General features: G+C 41.1%; 1 protein-coding gene across 1 annotated transcript in view; it reads left to right on the forward strand.

The window, feature by feature from the left end:
* Positions 1 to 20674, forward strand: part of DLGAP2 (DLG associated protein 2) — a 153248-nt gene extending 132574 nt beyond the window's left edge. Inside the window, exons 9-10 of the mRNA XM_006275974.3 lie at positions 8393 to 8545; positions 12435 to 20674. Coding sequence (XP_006276036.3) covers positions 8393 to 8545; positions 12435 to 12653 — 372 coding nt within the window. The 3' untranslated portion in view covers positions 12654 to 20674. The remainder of the gene's footprint in view (positions 1 to 8392; positions 8546 to 12434) is intronic.
* Positions 20675 to 21444: the final 770 nt, after the last annotated feature.

The raw sequence follows: 21444 nt of genomic DNA on the forward strand, positions 1-21444 counted from the left end.
AATTTTGACTGTCTACAAAAGTCTTGCTACATATTCAGAAGTGCCATCCATTATCTGATTGACTAAACTATGCATACTAGGATTTGGAGGATCTAGCCTCTGTCTCACTTCATTTATCTCAAAGTGGGTGTTTGCAGTACTTGTGACCAAGAGAATTATTATAATAAGATGGAAGAACAATACCTGCCCAGCATGTACATTAGCTGTTTAAAACAGATAGCAAGATTATTATTTTTTGTGGGGGAGAGGGGAAAAAAAAGATAAAATCTTGTGGTTTTAAGACAAAATGATTGACAGTATTAAGTGATGTTTGCCTCTTTTCCTTCTGATTAATAAATCAAAGTCCCTGAAAATGGCACTGCTCGCTGGTTCTTACCATTAAGAAATATTTTGATGGGACTGTTATTAACTTTGCCATCAGTGAAGTAAAGCTACCATTGGAATTAATAGAAAGTAAATATTGAAGGACTGGGCCTGTAGTATATTTGATTTTTTTCATCCCTTCAATATGTGTTTTGTTGTAAACCATTCACTAAATATGCATCCACAACAGATGCTCTGTTTGGTCCTGAATCAGCATCACTGAACTTGATGGGAACTTACCAGATACAGGCAGCCAGTTATTACTACAACCTACTACTACTACTATAGTTATTACTACAACCACCCTAGAGTGCATTCAATGCCTCATGGATAGAATACACCTGTTGTCTACCAACACATAACACAACGAAACAAAATTTCAGCCAGAATGTAAGGGGTTCCTCTTCATCCCATTCAAAGCTATACTTCAGGTTTAGGGTGGCATAACTAGGGCAGGGTAAACAGTACAGCCATACCAATTGCCACTTTAGAGGGGGCACAATTGCACCAGTAACACACTGGCAGCCAGAAGTCATTGCTGCCCTTAGGTGTCATAGTTGCCCTGACTGCCTGGCTGTATTGTTATGCTGCTGGGCAGAATATAATTACCCAGAAACAATTACTCCATCAGCCAAGGTTTGTGAAAATTGCAATAGGACTTTATGCTGCATGATTGATCAAGGTCTTGGCTGTATGTTTCTTACAAAAGATTCTCATCTGGCTCCATCAGCTTCAGAGGAGCTGTGCTGATTTTCATCAGGGCTGGGGACAGACATTCAAAAAGCCTGAGCCTGAATTGGTTCAATCTTTGCAGGTTAATCTAACCTGGCTAGGTTAAATCATTTTGTAACTCCACAGACATACCAGACATGCAGCCACATGCCTGCAGTGGCTCAGGCTAGAAGCTGGGTTGTGCTAGAGCAGCCCTCCCTTCCCTTAGACAGTACTGAGCTGAGGGGGGGGGGGGCGGGGAGGGGGCAGGACACTCTAATTAGCCCAGCAGGGGATTGATAACAGTGTTTATCACCCCCAACTAGGTGTTTATCACCCTATCAAGAAAACAACAAAGGGACATTACCAGCTACCTGTTGATTCTGCCTGCTGATTCAGCACAGGCAGTACTCAGCATGCAGTCTTCTACCTAATACACAGGCACCTCTCATCAAGGCAGAGGGGAGGGGGGAATTCTTGCTTAGCAGGAAGTGGTGAGGGGGAGGGTGAAAGCAGCCCACAGTCATGCTGAGATGCTGGGAGAGCCTGGTTTATGTTAAACCAGTAAAAGGTCTGGTACAGACATTGCGTAAACCAGTTTGACCCAAACCAAACCAGTTTCAGCCATTTTCAAACTGGTTTATGTGCACTGAACGTCTGTTCTGTTACAGGATTAAACCAGTTTTTGATCACTTAAACCGGTTCGTGTGTAACATCTGTCCCTAGCCCAGGTGAGAATCTGGTCCTGAATTTGCTGCATCATAGTGTTTTCACTAACAACCAAGGAGAGTGTGACTGGTTAATTACTGCTCCCTAGTGAATCAGCCACACTAATTCTAACATCCTGAGCTTTCTTTGAAGGGATAATATGTACGCCCGCATCCATACTGCAAAGCTTGGGAGATCTACTGAGATCACAGATCAGTGTAGCATGGCTGGGCTGCAGGTGAATATAGAGTTACATCAGCATCACCAGTGACCATTTGACTAGCTCTTTGCTTCCTTCAGGATAAAGGCTGTTGTGATAACAAGTCTATTCATAGAATCAAAGCCTGAATTCAAAACTCAGCACTAAAGATGAGAAGTTTCTGGATAAAATGAAATATAAACAGATCATAGACATCTCTAATATTAGTCCTTTTTGCTGGAGGTTACTAGCCTAAAATGATGTAGATTATTGTTTTATGTGAGCAGCAGGAGGTAGCCCTCTTATGGTCCAGAAAATACAAAACATGTTCCAATCAACAGTAGCTGCATTGGAAATTATACCATACGGAAACTGGTTTGAGCTGAGCTGTGCAAAGAAGGGGACAGAAGGGTAATTACCTTCCATTCAGAAGGGAATGGCAATTCACAGTGAGTGACCTCCAGCTGGCATCATTTTATAGATCTTTAGAGTAAACTAGGAAAATGACAAGAAGGACTGAGAGGGTCATGGTGTAGTTAAGAAGGAACAGATTGAAATACAGGCTATATTAAAGGATACATACTGGCACAGGACTTACCTCATAGTAATTTTCATGCAGGGGGCCTAATTCTTGAAGTTAACAAGTTGTACCCATTTCTGTTACCTAAGGGTCAATGGCCAGATTAAAGATGGTTTTTAGATGCCTTAAGTGATTTCAGTGGGTGCTTAAATATTTTTTGCACCTGGTCCCTGGTTCATATAACTTACTGCCATACAGATTCCAAGTGATGTTGGAGTATAAGATCCACACACTTGTAACTTAAAGTGAACAGTACAAGCACTATTGTCCACCTAAAAGTAGTGTGTCCCCTTAGGAAGTTTCCTAGCTTGCAGGAATCTGCGGTATCACATTAGCTCCCCATAAATGTGATAGTCTCCTGGAATGGAGGAAGTGTAAACCTGATCACCCTCAGGCTGAGAAGGGCCTTGAAGCCAAGCAAGCCCACATAGTGGGTAAATATTCCAACTGGTACAGTAGAACCCAGATACTACAGAGTTATATTCCTATAGTAAACCCTCTCTGGCAGTGAGGGTTTGCAAAGTATCTGTTGCTAAGTATCTGGGGGTATACAGAGCCTCAGTGAACCTCTGAAGTGCTCCACCTATTTACTGTGGCATTTACATATTTAAAAGGGCTCTGCTCCTTCAAACTGGTGGAAGGAACTACTTATGAGCTCCAGCTGTGTGGAGAAGTGGTGTCCTTTGATGCAAATTCTGCAGCAATCAGCTAAGTGGCTCATCTTTAATTTGACAAGCCACTCAAATCAGGTTGGGAGTCACCCAGATACAAGTAATCTGGGTTCTACCGTAAATTGTTATATAGAAGGTGGGTAGCATCTGCTCTTTCTCCACCCATTGTTTTAAATATAAGTGACCTTGGCTGGTGTGCTTTTTGCTGATTATCAGACCCTGCAGGGGGCTTAAGTGCAGGGATACTTTATTGTAGGGATGTCCAGTGGGTAGCAATCACTCTCTCTAACACTCTAGCTGGTGATGCAGCCAGTCTCTCTAGTCTCCCCCTCTCTCCCTCAGCTTTTGCTTCCTTGCTTCCACACCACAGGGTGCAGCGGTGCAGCCAATGGTGCCAGCAGAGCCCATGGAGCAGTGCAACAAGAGAGCTGAGGTGGGGGCCTCCCATGCACAGTGTATGTGGGGGGCACTGCCCTTTTGTGTACAGTACAGCAGCTGACTTTACACATGCTGCAGTGGGGGGCAGGGGCTAAGCAATTAGGCAGGAATAGGCATGTAGACTCAAACTAAGGCCTGTTACCAGATTTGCCCATCACTTTGGGGTTCACTCATTTATTAGGGGTACATTTCTGGAGTTTCTGTAAGTCTATCAATGTGCTGCTTGTGTTACTTGTGTTTCTGTGGAGCTGTATCTCTCCCTTCTGCAAGTCACCCCCAAAGATCTATCTTGCAGGACTTGGTTTCAATGGGGCTGGGTTCCTCCAACCACCGAATCAGTCAAACACATATGTGCACATACACACGCAGATTAACAGGGCATGCCTGAGCCAGGCCAGGTTATTTAGCATTGACAGGCTAACACCCTCATATGCCTTGAACTCAGTTCATCCCTGATTTCAGCAGGACAATAATAAATGCAGTTAGACACACATACACACACACTAACAGGGTACGTCTGAGCAGGCTGGGTCCAATCAGCACTTTCAGCTGATACCCCCATGCACCTCAAAACTCAGTACATCCCAATCTCTTGTCACAATGGTCCTACTAGTAACTCCCTTGATAAGCAGACCCCAACATAGCTTTTGGGCATTACAGAGATCTTTGGCTTAGGTAAAAGAAGCATTGCTGCAGAGCAAATGGGGAGGTCAAGGGGAAGAAAGAGTAAATAAGGTTCAGAGAGAGAGAGAGCTTGACCATAAAAGTTATTTATTGCCAGGTATATGAACTTATGGTGATACGAGTGGTAATAGCCATACAAGAGAGACAAATTAAACAGTTACAATATTACATAGACTTTCCCAAATACCTAACTGAAACTATCTCAAGTTTCATCAGCAATTCAGGTTTAGAAAGCTGTGCCTGGAGTAAGAAAGCAAAAGTCAGGTTCCTGGAGTCAGAGAGAAGGAAAGAGTTAGGGTCCCACAGCTCAGCAAAGCTCCAGGTGTTTGTTGGAGCTTGCAGACAGGCAGGACCCTCAGCATGGTTAGTGGAGGGATTCCAGGCAGAAAAGGAGTGGAACTGGTGCAGCTTTTGGATCCAAGCACCAGGACAGAAACTTGAGCTTGGGTAGGGGTTTTTGTAGAGAACTAACAGTGGCTCAAGGGAGGACACTAGGTTTGCTTATGGGTAAACAATGGCTCATATGCTGGATAATAGGAACTGATCACTCCTGGCTATGGGTGGCATTACTCTGTGGGAGCTCACAATACAGACAGGCAGATTCAGTGTTTTGGGTACCAATAAAGGACAGATTACTAGAATTGGTCTGATAAATGCTGAGCTGGCTGGGTGCAGACGTGTTGATTAGCATTTAGAGCAGGGATCCCCCATTGTGCAGTGCTCCCCTGCTTCTCTGGTCCCAGAGTTCAGTGTGGTCCTTGCCTTGGAATCTCTGTTCTCCATCCTGCATGCTAATGAAGGTGCTTTCCTGTCCCATCTCCCATGTAAATGAGAGAACCGCCTTCTGGTTCCACCTCTGATGTAAATGAGACATGAGGAGTTGCTTCCCTCCTATCACCCTTGTCTGGAGGGCTTTAGGTATGTCTCCCACTGCATCTTCATTGTCTTTCATAAATCCTTCCTCTAATCAGTTCTTGTTCAGGCAGAGGTGGGGGGTGGGGGGAGTGAGTCCTTTGTGAGTCAGACAGGCTGGGTACTGTGCTAGGGTTCCCTAAGAACACAGAGCTGACAGGTAACACATTACAGGTATTGAACAATTAACTGGTTAATTCACAATTACCTTGAGACCAGCTACACATGCAGAGTAGCTGTCATGCCATAAATAACTCCAATCAGCTATAAAGTTAGACCTAAAAAATCTGTTCTAACTTTATAGCTGGTTGCTATCAAGCTTTAATTTGCAAATGTAGCAGGGTCCCTCCTGTGGTTGTGAGCCCTGTCAGGACTGGGAGTCCCGTAACTGAGAGGAGTCTCAGACCCCACAGCTGCCAACTCTGGGTCCCAGCAGCAAAGGGACTCAGAGTCCTACAGCGGCAGATACTGGATGCCAGGACTCAGTTGTGTCCCAGCAGCTGACTGCAGCTGCCCTGGAGGTACACAAAACCCCCCAGGGCTGGAGGATCGCAGCTGCTGTGATCTCCCAGCCTCAAGGGTTTGTGAAACTCTGGCACAGTGTGATCAGGCAACCACAATCCCACAGCCCCAGGGGTGTCGGACACCCTGAAGTCTGGGAGATCAGGACAGCCATGATCCCCCAGCACTGGAGAGTGCATGAGGCTCAACTGAGTTCACTCCCAGCCACTGGAGTTTGCTCCCAGGCTTCTCCTACACTGGCAATAAGGCACAATGTGATCCAATGCACGATCCCACAGTCATGCTTCCTGCCATGCATGTGCAGCATGTCAGGAGGCACAATTGTGTGGATCTCACATTGGATCCCAATTGTACCTTTACCTGCACATGTAGAGGGGCCCTAAGTGCCTGTGTGGATCTGGCTCAAAGAAGGTCCTTCTCCCACATTAGCAAGGCAGCGCTCCATATGCAGTCCCACTGTTGTTTCTCTCCTTATGTAGGGGAAAGAATAACTATGTAAGGGTTGAGTATTCCTGGACAGCATGGAGCTATCTCTGTGAAGCAGGTTCTTTGTGCGAAGTCCCACTGGTTGAATTTAGGAGCAAAGGAAGAGTAAGTTCCTCCAACCACTGACTCTTCACAGCCAGTACTAAGCCTGCTGCAGCCTGAGCTACTATAGTATTATAAACTGTCTCTAATGTTGCAGTCTGGCCTACTTTCTTCCCAGAGATTCTCCTCTTCCAAGGGGAGAATGTCACAACTGACATTAATGTCACAGACTGGACCTTGTTCTTGTTCTCATAGAAACTGCCTAAGTAAAATACCTTGAGGAAAGAGTCTGCCCAGCTTAATCGGGAACAGAACTTTAATTTGTTTTAGTGAACATTTAAGAGTGAAATTATATGGTACACTTAGACCAGACTAAATCTGTGGAATGTTAAATGATGTTAAAATGGACAAATTGGAGAGAGTTTAGTAGAGGGTGACAAAAATGGCTAGAGGGCTGGGGCATATGACTTATGAGGAGAAACTGAGGAAATTGGTCTTATTTAGTCTGGAGGAGTATTTATATACATATTGCTTTGCACTGTGACATGCGCTGTGACAATGAATTGAGTCTGCTTCTCATGCAAGCTGATGCACACTGTGCTGTGCAAGGTGCAGTTGTATAAGCGGCAAAATGCGCATCAGCATGCAGAAAATGGAGGTGGTTTGCTTTTGAACTAAAACACATCCAATATGTTTTAGTTCAAAAGCACACCGCCACTGTTTCCTCTGCGCTGACACACATTTCACCACTTATACAACTGCATGCCCCACAGCACCATGCACTTTTAAAAGTGCCCAGCGCTGCAGCACAAGCAAGTGTACAAATGCCTGAGAAGACTGAGGGGATTTAATAACAGCTTTCCACTGCCTGAAGGGTGCTTATAAGGAGGATAGAATTAGACTGGTCTTGTTTGTGGCAGATGACAGAACAAGCAGCAATGGTCTTAAGTTGCAGCAAGAGAAGTTTAGGTTGGATATTTGGGAAAATGTTCTCATGGGGAGGGCAGTAAAGCATTAGAGCAGGTTACCCAGCAAGGGTGTGGAATCCCCATCTTTAGAGGTTTTTAAGACCCAGGTAGACTTGTCTGGAATGATCTATTTGGGGCTGGTCCTCCTTTGAACAGGGGGTTGGACTGGATGACCTCCTGAGGTCCCTTCCAACTCTCATTTTCTATGATTGTATGAAAGTTTGACGTGAGCAACTGCATGTTAAGGGTTAATACTATTTCTTGCCTGCTCAGCTCTGTCTTACCATGAAAGGGCTAAAGAGCAGAGATGTGGCTAGGAGCCAGGCCACCTGGGCTCTATCTGTGATGTATATATTGTTCATTACCCAGTATATATGGTGCTGTTTCTTTCTGTGTGCCTCCTTAGGCACCATGTTTGCATTCAGTTTAGGTTCTTGTTCAGAACAATAAGGGCCATGTAAGGTGTGTGGTGCCTTCTCTCTCGTGGGCTACTCTTATCTTACCACTACTGGAGCCTCAATACTACCTTTGCTGTGGGTGGGTGGAGCTCAAAGCAGGGCATCCTAGGATGCTGGAAGACTGCAAATTGCTCATTTTATCTCCTTGGAGCAGGCTAAAGTTACCATAACACAAACTAGGTAGCACAGCCCACAGTATTTGGTATTACATTGTCTCAGGTTTTATAAGTTATGTTATATGCATACCATGTCAACTAAAAAATATGTATAACCCAGCAACTGATTCATAGCATTCTCATCCACTCTGTCATTGCCAAGGCAGACTTTAAATGAGAAGGATTCTGGGAGGGCTGAATACAAAAATGTGTATCCATGCTCACTTAGACAGCTGTCTGCAGTTTAAAAATGAGTGTCAGCCCTCCACAAAGGAAAGCCCTGAGTAGCAGGCATCCAGAAAGGTCAGCATATAACATATAACCCACTGATTTTTTGATTGGGTGGGACACAATTCCCAGGCTCAAAAAGTTTCATGGCCTCATGTGTGGCGCTACAGCAAGAGAAGCTGTGCATTTCCAAATACACATACAAGCACTGTAAACAACATTTAATGTCTCCCAGTCTATTAATACTTTATTTTGTGTGTGTGTCAGGACCCCAGTGCCATGCCAAGGCCAACTTCCCAGGACCTAGCAGGATTCTGGGACTTATTGCAGCTTTCAATTGAAGACGTCAGCATGAAGTTTGATGAACTGCACCAACTGAAGCTCAATGAATGGAAAATAATAGAATCACCTGAAAGGAAGGTAAGCAGACCATGGACAATACAATTTCCTTCAGAAATGGCCTCCGGGTGTTAAATCTAATTGCAGTAAGTGGCTGGTTACAAACGTGTAGATAAAAAGTAACTGTTTTCTATTGCCCAATTAACAGATGTCACAGTTCAGAATTAGGGCTTTGCCTTTCTGGTATTTTTTTCTTTTCATAAGTGTGGTTTAAAATGTATTATATAAATTAAATAGGTGTCAATAGGCAGACAAGGTTCATTGGGTAAATGTGATATCTTTTATTAGACCAACTAAAGATTTGGAAAAATTCTTCTTTTCAAGCTTTCAGGCACAAACATCCTTCTTCAGGCATTGGAGAGAGTCTGTTGGTTGGTTTGGGTGCTCTTCTGGGCAGATTAGAAGCCAGTATGCAAAAATGCAGGTCGTGAAAATGCATATTCCTGGTTGACAATAGGTGAGGGGGGAAGGAGGATGTTGACCTAGTGAAAGAATGCAGCTAGTAAACTGTAGAGAGGTTACCTAGGGTTCTAAAACAGCAGGCAGGTTATAACGTGCCATAAATCCAATATCTATATTTCATCCATGATTTTTTGTATCCAGTAGATCTATGAAGTGAAGTTTGTAGACTTGTAGGTGTCAATAAACAGCTGTCTGCCCTCTGCTAGCCACTCTCATTTAGGTGCCTGAATTTGCAGTATCAATTACAAGTCTCAGATTGGAATGGAGACTTGCTCTGATTTATTGAGACTTAAAGCATGAAAGTGAAACTAAATTAAAGTGAACATGCTTGCACATTTTGAGCAACTGTGTAAAATCTGGAAAGTAAATCATTTATTTCCTCTCGAAAGGAAAGAACACCCTGGGGCTTGGCATCAGCCTCTTTTGAATAGCAGGAGATGAAGGGCTATAGAAGAAACAAGGTTTTGGCCTGTGAAAGTTGTGAGGATAAGAAATCCCGGCAGGTGACACTGACAGCCTTGTGAATTTCATGCTGTCTGCACTTCTCTCTGAGTCTGCATCCCTACAGACACCCTTGGCCACAGTATTAGCAGCACAGATTGTAAATTTGCAATGCTGTCATTGGCAACAATGTTGCTTAGTTGCTGTCTTTTCTGTATGTACCAGCCCTGCCTTACTTCCAGCTCTGTCCCTGCTGTTACTGTATGGTGCAAATGAACAGTGTTTGGCTTTGAGTCATTATGCTTGCCCCCTGATTGAATGCTTGTTTGGTTTGGAAATGAAGCAAGAGGTACCTTGGCAGCTCTGTCATTTGCATCCTGTACTTGCTTCTCCTCTTGGGTTTCTCAACCAGGTGGCTGGTGGGTAGGGATTTAGTTAACTTCTGCTAATGGGAAGGTGACAACCAGAAGTAAAAGATGACTGTTGTGACAGCATCAGTGATTCCATGAAAAGGACGCTAAATACCAGAAAGGAGGAAGCAGGTGGGATGGTATCATTTGGCTTTTAACAAAGAATATGGTAGTTTGAGCCCAGGGATGTTAGTTGGGGTCACTGGCTAGGTACAGACATTACACTTAAGCACGTAAAAGCACTTTACAGTCATAACAGAACAGACCTTCATGGAACATAAAGTGCTTTAGAAATGACAGATCCTGCTCTAAGTTAACCCTCGATAGAAGTGTGCTACCTAAAGCGCTTTCTGTTACAGCACTTTATCAAATATCTCTGCCAGGTGCCATTGAGGATTAACTTTGAGCGCAGCTGCTGCCATCCCAAGCAGCATTGTATAGGGCTCCATTCTAGCCTCAGGCAGAGCTTAGCTGCTTTGCCCAACCCTGGGTCGGCCCCACCCCATTGGCTGTCACTGACCTGAGTCTGATCCTCTGATCTCAGCCCCATGCACAGCCTGGCAGGGGGAAGGTTAGGGTGGGGAACGGGGTGGGTATTTCTCCCCACAGCTGCCCCAGTCCCACAGCATGCTACAGCCCAGTGTGGGTCAGGGGACTGTGAGGATATAAGTCCAGGATCTCTCTCTCGGCAGCTGCCCCGGCTGGGCTGCAGCGTGTCGCTGCTACATTGTGGAGGGCAGGGGGTTCCAGGGGAGGGCTCTAGGGTCTGTGTCCCTGCAGCAACCCAAGCTGGGCAGCACTGCAGCACTGCCTAGCCCAGGCTGCTGTGGTTGAAGGGCTCTGGAGACTATGTACCATTCAGCCAGGGCTGCTGCAGGGACACAGACCCCAAACGCTTCCACTGCAGCAGCCCTGGCTAGGCAGCACTGCACTGCAGCTGCTGGCTGCAGCTCTCAAGAGGTTAGGTGGGGTGGGAAGGGAGCCTCCCCTGCATGTGGACCTGGCCCAGCCCCCCTAAGGCCCCAGCTAGCAAGTTGGGGGGGGGGCCTCCATTCCTCTCTCTTCCTTCCTAGCCACTGCTGACAGTTGGGGGGAAGACAGGCAGGGTTCAGGGATGGGGAGAGGGGCTGCTCTTGCAGCTTCCTGGGAGGTGTACAGAAGCATCCCAGTGGCCACTGTGAGCTGGCTGCTAGCCCCCTGTCTCCATTGAACAGTGAATTCCAGTGAATTTCAGTTGGCTGCTGTTCTAACTTATCATGCTTTAAGTAAAGTGCAATAAGTTAGAGTGCTTCTGCAAGGGGTTTTTAGAACATCTGTACTTAGCCAGTGTCTCTGACTTGCCATCAGAGACCTTAGAGCGAGCTGCTGTATGGAGTTAAACAAAAATGATTGTGCGTAGAGCAGGGGATCGGATTGTATGGTCCAGTCTTGAGGTCTCTTCCAGCTTGCATTTCTGTGATTCTAAGATGGGAGAAAGGAAACAAGCTGTAAATCCTCCTGACTACGAATAATGAAAATACCTATCTTTATAAAACCAGCCAATCTTACATTCATTTTTGCATTTGGTTCAGCATATTAGTTGCTTTTAGAAGGCTCTAAACTATGTGACTTTCAAAAGGGTTTGATTATATAGGTCTTGTAATGGATCACATTATCTACACACCGGTGTCCTATGTAAATAAGTGGCTTGCCATCCTGATAATTACAGTAACTTTAATGCATGCTAATGGCAGAAAGCTATAATAACAATGCCTGTGATGCGTGCTTTTGCACTGAAGGGCACTTCCCTAATATAAAACTTCTGTAAAATTTACAGTTCATAATCCCTTTAGGTAATTCAATCTAAGTGAAGGACCCAAATTTTTAAGGAAAATCTGGATTTCAATTTACAAAACAATATCTGATTGGATATCTGCAGATATCAAGTATCACAAGTTTTATACAAAATGTACTAAGACTCTCACTTTCTGTTCTGATAATTTCTCACTGTGGTTTTCTTTAAATAATCTGGGCTGATGTGTTAAACAATTAGCCCTATGTTTTCATCTCCCTGGTTTGTGTTTGTTTGTTACTTTTAGCAATTCAGAGAGGAGATTGAAGTAATAGAGATGTATACACAGCTGCTAGCTCTTATCCAGCAGAGGCTAAACTCACTATGATTAATTTAATTAAAAATCCTGTCCTGCTAATCTTAGGCAGTCTTTCTGTTCAGTCAGATGCAGTGAGATCCGTTCTTATCTGAGATCCAGACTATGTTTCTGAAAATGATGGATATAATGATGTGCCAAGTAAATTAAATTAGCAAAGATGAAAGTGAAGTTTCAGCGTGTTTATGTAAAGTACCTGCAATATGAATGAATGGAAATACAGTTTTGATACTATAAAACAACCCAGTTAAGCTTGCTCTGGATTCTGAAATGGTGCATTTGCACAAACATCCCTAGAGTGGATAGAATTTAATCCCTTAATTATCACATTTCAGGGTATAAATCAAACAAGTTTGAACTATAGGACAAGCATTTTTCATTTCACATTTCTGTAGCATGACTGTTCTCTTAACTCCTTTAAACACCTTTTTATTTTAATAACCATTGTAGGAAGAAAGGAAAGTTCCTCCTCCAGTACCAAAGAAGCCCCCAAAAGGAAAATTCCCAATCACAAGAGAAAAGTCCCTGGACCTACCTGACAGACAGCGTCAAGAAGCCAGAAGACGGCTAATGGCTGCTAAGAGAGCAGCCTCTTTTCGGCAGAATTCAGCTACAGAACGAGCAGACAGCATTGAGATATATATCCCAGAGGCCCAGACCAGGCTTTAAAGACAGAATGCTGCAGTTTCCTTTTTTAAAATGAAATGCTTGTACAGTTTGTCACTTACCTGGTAATTTTTGTCTCATTCTCTCCACTAAATATGCCCTTGCTGTTGTGTTCTTTGTGCCATAAGCACAGTGGAATGCTTTTGATTTTCTCAGAATTTGCTGAGTTCATTGCAAGAACAACTTCTTTTGTATTTATTGTCTGACTTACAATCAGCTACAATGGATAGGGCTTGTTGAGACCTGACTTATCCAATATGTTCTCAGAGGACAACAAGAAACACCTCTTGAGATGGAACCCAGCTTACTTTTTTGTTATTTATATTTTTATAAATTGTGTGATAATTAGGAATAAGAATAACAAACTATAAATGGGTGCATCTCACCATTCACTAGAGGCATTAGCTAATCCAAGTAGAAGGTGCTACAAATGTAAAGAGCAGGAAAGAAAGAACCCATTTGTATCTCTGACCTCCAGTTTCTTTTCCTTGAACCCAACTAGAATATTTGCCCATGTGCTCTGCCATTCTACGCATCTTTGTTACTGCAAAATAACATTAGGCATCTTATGTCATATCAAGTTTCTGGAGATGAACAGGGATATCCAGCCACTAAAGCTCCAAAGTTCATCAGAAACCAAGAAGCATACAAGTCTGGTCCTATTGGGAATGCCCAGTGAGAAATGTTTGCTTGTATTAGTATAATGGCATGCAGAAATCTAAACAAAATTATAATGCAAGAGGACTTGAGTGATGGGTGAAAGGAAAATGGAAGCCTTAAAATGTTATATCTACTGTAGCAAGATGTGTAAAGGAAAAGTTATAATTACTCCTTTGGAACACTCATTGCATTTCAACAGTTCTTTTATGTGTTAGCATTTATTTTACAAATCTTCTCTCCTTAATTTCAAGAGCTATGCTACATGTAATATTTCAAACTCTGAAAATGCTATATCAATTGAGTTTCCAGGGTATCCTTGAACAAAAATCTTGCTTGTTTAAACTGCCAGTTGTGATGTTGTAACCAGTTTAAGAAATATGAATGTGAGTGGTAAGTATATCTAAGTTTAAATGGTTATGTTAAGGTAAAGGTGAACTGTGGTTTACATTTGTATTTTTTCAGAACTCTTTTTCCTATGCAGTATCAGTTAAGGCAAGAATAAGTCTCTTGCTTGCTTCATAAGTAAAAAACAAAAAACAAAAAACAGGAGTTATGTGACTTCCAGCCATGGAATACAAGAAGAGAATTTTTTTCAAGCCTCTGGTTATTACACCAGAAAAACAGAAACCACTACAACTAAGAGGCTTTTAATATTAATTTGAAATAAATTTAGATAGTATTATTTCACTTCATCTACCTTCCCCAAGGTAATTGGGCATCTCAGCTCTGAGAAGTCTTCAGGTGGAGACGAACTAAAATACAAAACTCACAGATCCTGATGGCAAGGTTCTGATTATTTTGTTAGGTCAAAATAGTATTACCACAATGAGACAGTCCCAAATAACACATTTCTGTTTACCTGCTTTAACAAATACTATGTACTTAGCCATAGGCAGAACAGCTATTTAATTATACTCTAGCACTTTGGTTCTTCACCTTGATGAGCACTTTAAATATATATTCTGCATACCCTGCAGCCCACCACATGACTGAGAACATGAAGTATTGTAGGTGATGCAGATGATATGACATTTCTTCAAATCTGGGTTTTTTCTTTTTCTTTTAGTTCCTTCTTCAGTGGATTTTGTTAAGCATGAGTTCTGTTTTTGGAGCACAGCTGATAAAAGCATATTTAGCTTCAAGATATGAATCTTTAGAGTTGAATAGTGGAGAAGTTTCTGTAAGGGAAAAAAACCCTGAAATTAAGCTTGTTATCTGGTATATATTTTACCAAATAGCCTTAAACTATATTTGGAAGCAAAAACAAAGACGAATGTATATCCTTTTGAAAAAAATACAAAAAAAAAAGGGATTAACCCAATCCCACCTAAAGTATTCTTCTATACACATAAACATTAGACCCTGACATCCCCCAGTGTGTTCATGCCATTTTCTGTATGGAAAGAGCTGAATCCTGGGTAGTGTACAATACTTATGTGACAACCTCTCTTTGTCATACTATTTTAAATACAAACATGTTTGCAGGCATTGGCATCTTTAGGCTTTAAAAATTGTATTTTATTTAAATTGGAGCAGCTAAATAGAAATATCCAATGAAAATAAAGCCAGTGTATTTCCTCGATGTAGGAAATTTAAAATAGATTTATATACTTATGTACACTTACGGCAGCTGATATGTTTTATCTGATTTTGTTGGATACTTCCAGGTAAAATTGCACTTGTCTTACCCAAATAATCCCATCTAAGACAATGGGCCATGTGACTAAGACAAATGGCATTTGAGCCTATCAGTATTCAGAACTTCTAAAGGCAAATTTTAATAATTAAACTGTAACCTTGATCCCAGGTTTAAGTTATCGTGTTGACTTGCAGTAATCCATAAAAGTTTAAATTTTACATGTTGATACTTTTTTGGTATTTTATTATTTTGCTATTTTATCACTAAACTGGATGCTAATTGTCAAGCTGTGGGAGCAAGTCAAACCCTTTTTATTTTCAATGTTCATGCAATGATGGGAGTATGTTCAGTGTGAATCTTTGGATATCTTAGATTCCTTATTTATTCTACCTTGGTTCCAAAGAAGAATAATTAAAAGTAAAATAGATAACTACTGCTAAATATGATAAAATGTTTTCTGTGCATTTTATGTTTTTAAATGCAATAAATTAAATGTGTACAGGTAACATTCTATCAATAAAGGTAGATAATAAGCCATGTTTATCTATATAATGTACATCTAATTAATTAGCTAAGAAAAAATAATTGGTGTTTATAATACTTGTGTTTCAAATCAGCCCAGTTCAATGTGCTTGAATCTTTGTTACTAATACAAAATAGTATCTTCATAAGCCTTCAACGATTTCATTTCGAATCTCTCTCTTCATCACACAAGTCAAATTGATTTCATACTAGTATAAAATGGGACAGTATTACAGAGCAACAATGCAGGAGAAAATTAAATAAATTATCATTTTTCCACGAACGTAATAGTTGAATACCTTTTTATTAGAGACTTCGTGCTATACAGATTTGTAGAAAAAAGTTAGGAGTCAAAATCATCATAATACAAAAACATCTTGCCTAAATCAGAAAACCTTTGTTGCAACTTCATTGTCCATAAAACACAAGTATAATAAACAGAATTCTCAAGAGTACTATAATTGACTTAGGAACATAACCTGAATGGTTTAAGGTTCAATAAGGTTTATACTTATTTCTTGCTTTGTATTTTTTTTTCATTTGAAAGTTCATAGCACTTTTGTGGAGTATGTTACAATGCATTTTATTATTTATTGACAAACTGATTAGAATGGTCTTCAGCAGTGTGTAAAGACTGAAAATGTTGTACAGTTTAATGCCAAAAAAGATATTTTAGTTCATGATTAATTTTTAAATCAATTACAGCAGAATTAAAGCATAAATAGGTGTGCGGATTTCATACTTAGAATGCACTTCATGTTACAGAAGGTTTTTTTTCCAAAATAATCATCACTTTTGCTGTATCAGTAAATAGATGGTCTAATTCTTATTACTTTAACTCTGCTTAGACAATGAAGTGAGGAAGTTGTTACTCAATTGGTGAAGCTGAAAGGGATAGTAATTACTACTAAGAGACTGTGTGCCGTTGTTGAGTTATTGGCCCTTGATAGATCAGCAATCTCTCAAAATCCTTCTCTGACTTTTCAATAGTCCCCCTTTCTTCCTGGGCTGCTTTGCACATTTTTCCACACATGACATGACCCAGTTCTGTGGCTTATCACCAACTCTTCAGAACGACAGGCTTTCTACTAGGTCCCCCTGTCCTATTCTAATGCAGTGCAGCAGTTATTTAACTGGGTAATTATACTAGTTCACTAAGGACCAAATTATTCCTGGTTACTTTTATACAACACACTCTGAGACAAATACTTTTGATGTTTTCACCTGCACTACACCATTAACATCTGGGTAGAGCCTGGGCCCATCTGGTTGCTTGCATGTTGTACATGTTAATCTTAAGGCTAAATTTGGCCTTCAGGCTATTAGATACACCTGCCTACTTTAATATGGTATGAAAACATAAAATCAAGTATGATAGAGGCTTTAGAAATGCTGATTTAAAGTTTAGATTAAATGTTGAGCAGTAGTCAGTTACCCTTCTGCACTGCTGCCAGAGCAAATTATTACTTAATGATAACACAAGTAAATTGAGATTCAGGTGACGAATATCAGTAAATCCTTTAATATTCAGAGTGGTGCTTCAAGGTGTATGGCAGTTTGTCATTTGCATTTATATAGTGCCTTTCACCCAGAAGGATCTCAAAGCACTTTACTAGCTGATTTTCTAATTATGGGCCAAATTCTGGTTTATGCAAGAAAAGTGGTATAACTAATCCCACAAACTGGTACCCATATAAAAACAGAACATGGCTTGTAGGTCTGTTAGAGACAAGGGCACTGCACATGTGGTTTTCATCCCCTCCACCCAGAAAGGGATCCTTCTTTTATATGATCCTATCAGAGTCCTGCAAAGGCTGTCTGCATGGTCCATTGTCCGAGCTGAGGAAAGAGAAGGAAACTGAATAGGCCAAGATAGAGATGCAGGCAAACAAATGTGGCAAGGGCAGTACATGTCCTTCAAGAAATTGGGCAAAAAAGATGATGGGTCATATTAACATTTAAGAATAGCCCCTTCCAATAATCTTGGGAGCCATGGTGGTTAGGGGAGCTATGCTACTATGTAAATGTCTGATGGAGTCAAGGCTAGCATGGAGGCATAGATGCTGTGGGGCATGAATGGCTTGCCCAGTTTTCCTACTTATATCCTCAGCCTTTTTCATTGAAGGATTCCATACTCTACTCCCAATGGAATAATGTGGTAGAATCTGAGTTTCTTAGTAGATAATTCCACCACCAGAGATCCCTCTCACCTTTCTGTCTGTCTTTCCTTCTTTTCCTTTTTCCTTCCTTCTTTCAGAAAGGATGATCTGAACAATAGGCTGCAAGGACAACATTCATGTGTGAGTGTATGATAGATGAAACCTCCCCTATTCACTGTCCCCACTGTATGCATTGTAGTCAGTCCAAAACTAGGAATGGAATTGACTAAAAATATATTAAATTTGTGCACAGGGACATTGGTCATGCCCTGTTAAAATTATAATGGCTCCTCTTATGATCTATGGGACAATCTCTTTGCAATACTTAAGGAGGAGGGGACAAACTAAGGGCAAGTATTTTCAACCATAGATGTCATATCCAGGCTGTATTTTTGTGCTGTGTTTTATGGCATACTCATGTGCATAAACAAGCTTGTAACTAAAATCAAAGCCTGTATAATCATAGCAATCTTTTAGCTAGTCACTGAAATTCACCTGCCTTCAAGGTGAAGCGTAGCAGTTGTTAAACAGAGATCTGAAACATGGCATACAATGTGCCCTAGACAATAAGGCCCAGATTTCAAAAGCTTTTAGGTGCCTTATTACTATTAGGCAAAATTGCCCAACGTGGAATTTGGCAAGGGTACTGAGACAATGATACCTTCTTTTATTTATGAAAAAATTACCTATAATCCTTAATGACTATAAGAAGCCAGATCACCCATTACATCTGAAAGACCGATGCCAGACTAAGCATGTAATGCATTTCATGAGTTGTGGTGGCTGGGAAGGACTTAAAGTTCTAATATCTGCCCAAAATTACATGGGCATGGCCCATGATGGTAGGGGTGTTCGCTACCAACCCTGAATATTCCTGCAGCTCTCAGAAAACCTCCAAATGAAAACTCTGGAACAGCTCTGGGTACAGGTTCCACTGCCATCAACTGAGGACAAAATTGGATTCTATGGCTGTCCCCCCATCAGTGGGAATGTGCAGTTTGTAGCACCTCAAAGCCTTTTGTGGTGCCACAAAATGCATGCAGTGCTTCTGAATCCGTTCGCTATGCTGCATTTTTGCAGTGCAGCAGCAAAGTTAGATACTGGGAAATCCCAGTATGTAAAAAAAAATGCAGCAGAAAAAAATGGGGTGGCATACATGGCTGCAGCATGCACCACCAGAAAACAGAGCCTTGCTAGCCAGAGCCATGCTCTAACTGCCAACCAGGCTCTGCACACCAGGATCCTCACTGCTGCTGCCTGGGAGGCCCTCAGGGCCCCAGATAAGGCTGTTGGGGCCAGCCCAGGTGCTGGCTCCAGCCTTCCCTACCCCACCCGGGGCATTTTGCCGTGTGCCAAGGGTGTGCCTGTGGGCAAATAGCAGCAGCCACTATTTGTCCCCAGGGAAATGCACATTCCCACTCATGGGGATGTGCCCTATATGTCAGATTCTCAGCTGGGGTGAGTCAGCATAACTCTACTGAAGTTAACAGAACTACACCAACTAAGGCATACTCCTTTGAAACAAAACATTTTATACTAGGAATGAAGGATGTTTATTTAAAGACATTATCATTAGTTTCTCATAGACATTTTAAAAATCTGTATGAATTTTCCTGTCCTTTTCTAGCCTTTCATTCAACACAGCTTTCTCCATCCTTGGAGCTAAATTGACACAAGAGCTTCAGATATTTTAGATGAATGCCTCTTGACTATGAAAGATTTACACTAGCATAATTTCAATCAATATCTGACTCAGTGGGCACATCTACAAGTGCATTAATGTGCTTTTCTTAATGCACATTAAATTTAGTATCTCTAATGTGAGCTACTAAATAAATAAACATTAGTTTGTCCTAATATGAAGTACTGAAAGCGCACACTTTTTTAGTGATGCTTAATGCACAGTAGCCTATTTTACTGTGCCTTAGCATATTTGCACGGATTTTTACGTGATGTTTTAATGCTCATTGAAATAGGCTACTGCACATTAGAGCACACATGTAGACACACCCAGCATATTCTATTAAGTTAAAAAACACTTATTGTGGGAGTTAGCTGCGGCAAAGTCTTTTGATAGTAGATGTTATTCCCTTTCAAGTAGGTCATAGTCACTACTGTGAGTTCACCATGGGTTTTAGTAGATTCAGGTCTATGAATGCAGCCTTCTCATATTAACTTCTCATATTAGCTTTGTTTATAATTACCTATGGAATCCACATACTCATACTCATGCTTTGATTTACCCCTTGGAGGTTTAATAGTATGGCCATCTCACTTTAAAAGGGCTCAGCATGTATGTATTCACTTAATATATTGATTTTCCTGAACTAACAAAATTGACCTTAAAGTCTGGCTTATACTGCTCTAGAACTGTTCTTTCCTAAAGCAAAGCCACTATGATTGTGCAGGTTCTTCTGCACAGAGAAAAAATTCATACATTCATTGACCATATAACATGCCAAAATATTCAAGTGTGGCCTAAGGACTAAATTAAATGCCTCCTATAGAATTTCAAGGAATGTTAGAACCAGGAAACTAGCTGTTTAGTTAACATTAAAATATATATATAAATATATATAAATATATATATATACATAAGAAATCATATCAACAATGAGGATGAACTGAGTGCCAAATATTCACCATTTGTACAAAGCTACACTTCACTAGAATTAAACTATTTTATGTAATTCTCTTTCTCATGCTTTTATGGTTCTTTTGATAAATTCTATTTAGTAGCATGCAGGATACCTAAATTGAATGTACAGTATGCTATTTCATTGCTACAATTATTTCTTGCTTCTCAGTAATATCTTCTTTACCAGAATGTTACTTGTTACTTTGAAGACACACTTGAGAATTGTTTTATTCTTGAGTTTTTATTTTTCATGATTCTCTACTCACCTCCAGCTGATTGTAAGAAAATGTGCTTCACTATTTTGCCCCATGGCTCTTTTATGAAGCTGCCTCTTTCAATTGGTTTATGTATTGTTTATGTTCATCTTCTGTAAATAATTCTGCAATTAAATTTTTTGAGAAAAGTGGAGTTTACTCTTTATTGAATTAATGAAAAATACATATTCTCTTCATTCAGAAACCTCTTTTGCCCAGATTGCATGCACCCTAGTATACTGAAAGAATTGGCTGAGGTAATTTCAGATTAATTAGTTATCCTCTTTGATAACTTTTGGAGATTATGTCCTGGATGACTGTTAAAGGGCAAATAAAGTGTCCATCTTTAAGAAAAAGGAAGGAAGAGGATCCAGATAATTACAGACCAGTCAGCCTGACGTTAGTACCTGGAAGAATCATGGCGCAGGTCTCAAGGAGTCCATTGTGAAGCACCTGGAGGAAAACAAGGTGAACAGCCAGCATGGATTCACCAAGAGCAAGTCATGCCTGACTAACCTGATTTCTTTCTGTGATATGGTGACAGGCTCCATGGATGGGGGAGAGAAATGGATGTGATATACCTTGACTTTAGCAAGGGTGTGGACACTGTCTCTCACTACATTCTGATTACTAAGCTAAGGAAATACAGTAGATGAAAGCATTCTAACATAGATACGTAATAGGTTGGATCATCATGCACGCCGAGTTGTCATTAATGTCTCAAAGTCTAGTTGAAAGGAGATATCAAGTTAATTTCTCCAGGGGGCTGTCCTTGGTCTGATACAGTTTAACACCTTCATTAATGATTTGGATGATGGGATCAAGTGTATGCTTAGCAAATTTGTATTTTTGTTGCAAAAAAAGCTAACAACATGTTGGATTGAATTAACAGGAGTGTCATTTCCAAATCAAGGGAAGTGAT

Source organism: Alligator mississippiensis, chromosome 1 (assembly GCF_030867095.1).
Source record: "Alligator mississippiensis isolate rAllMis1 chromosome 1, rAllMis1, whole genome shotgun sequence".
NCBI classification, from domain to species: Eukaryota; Metazoa; Chordata; order Crocodylia; family Alligatoridae; genus Alligator; species Alligator mississippiensis.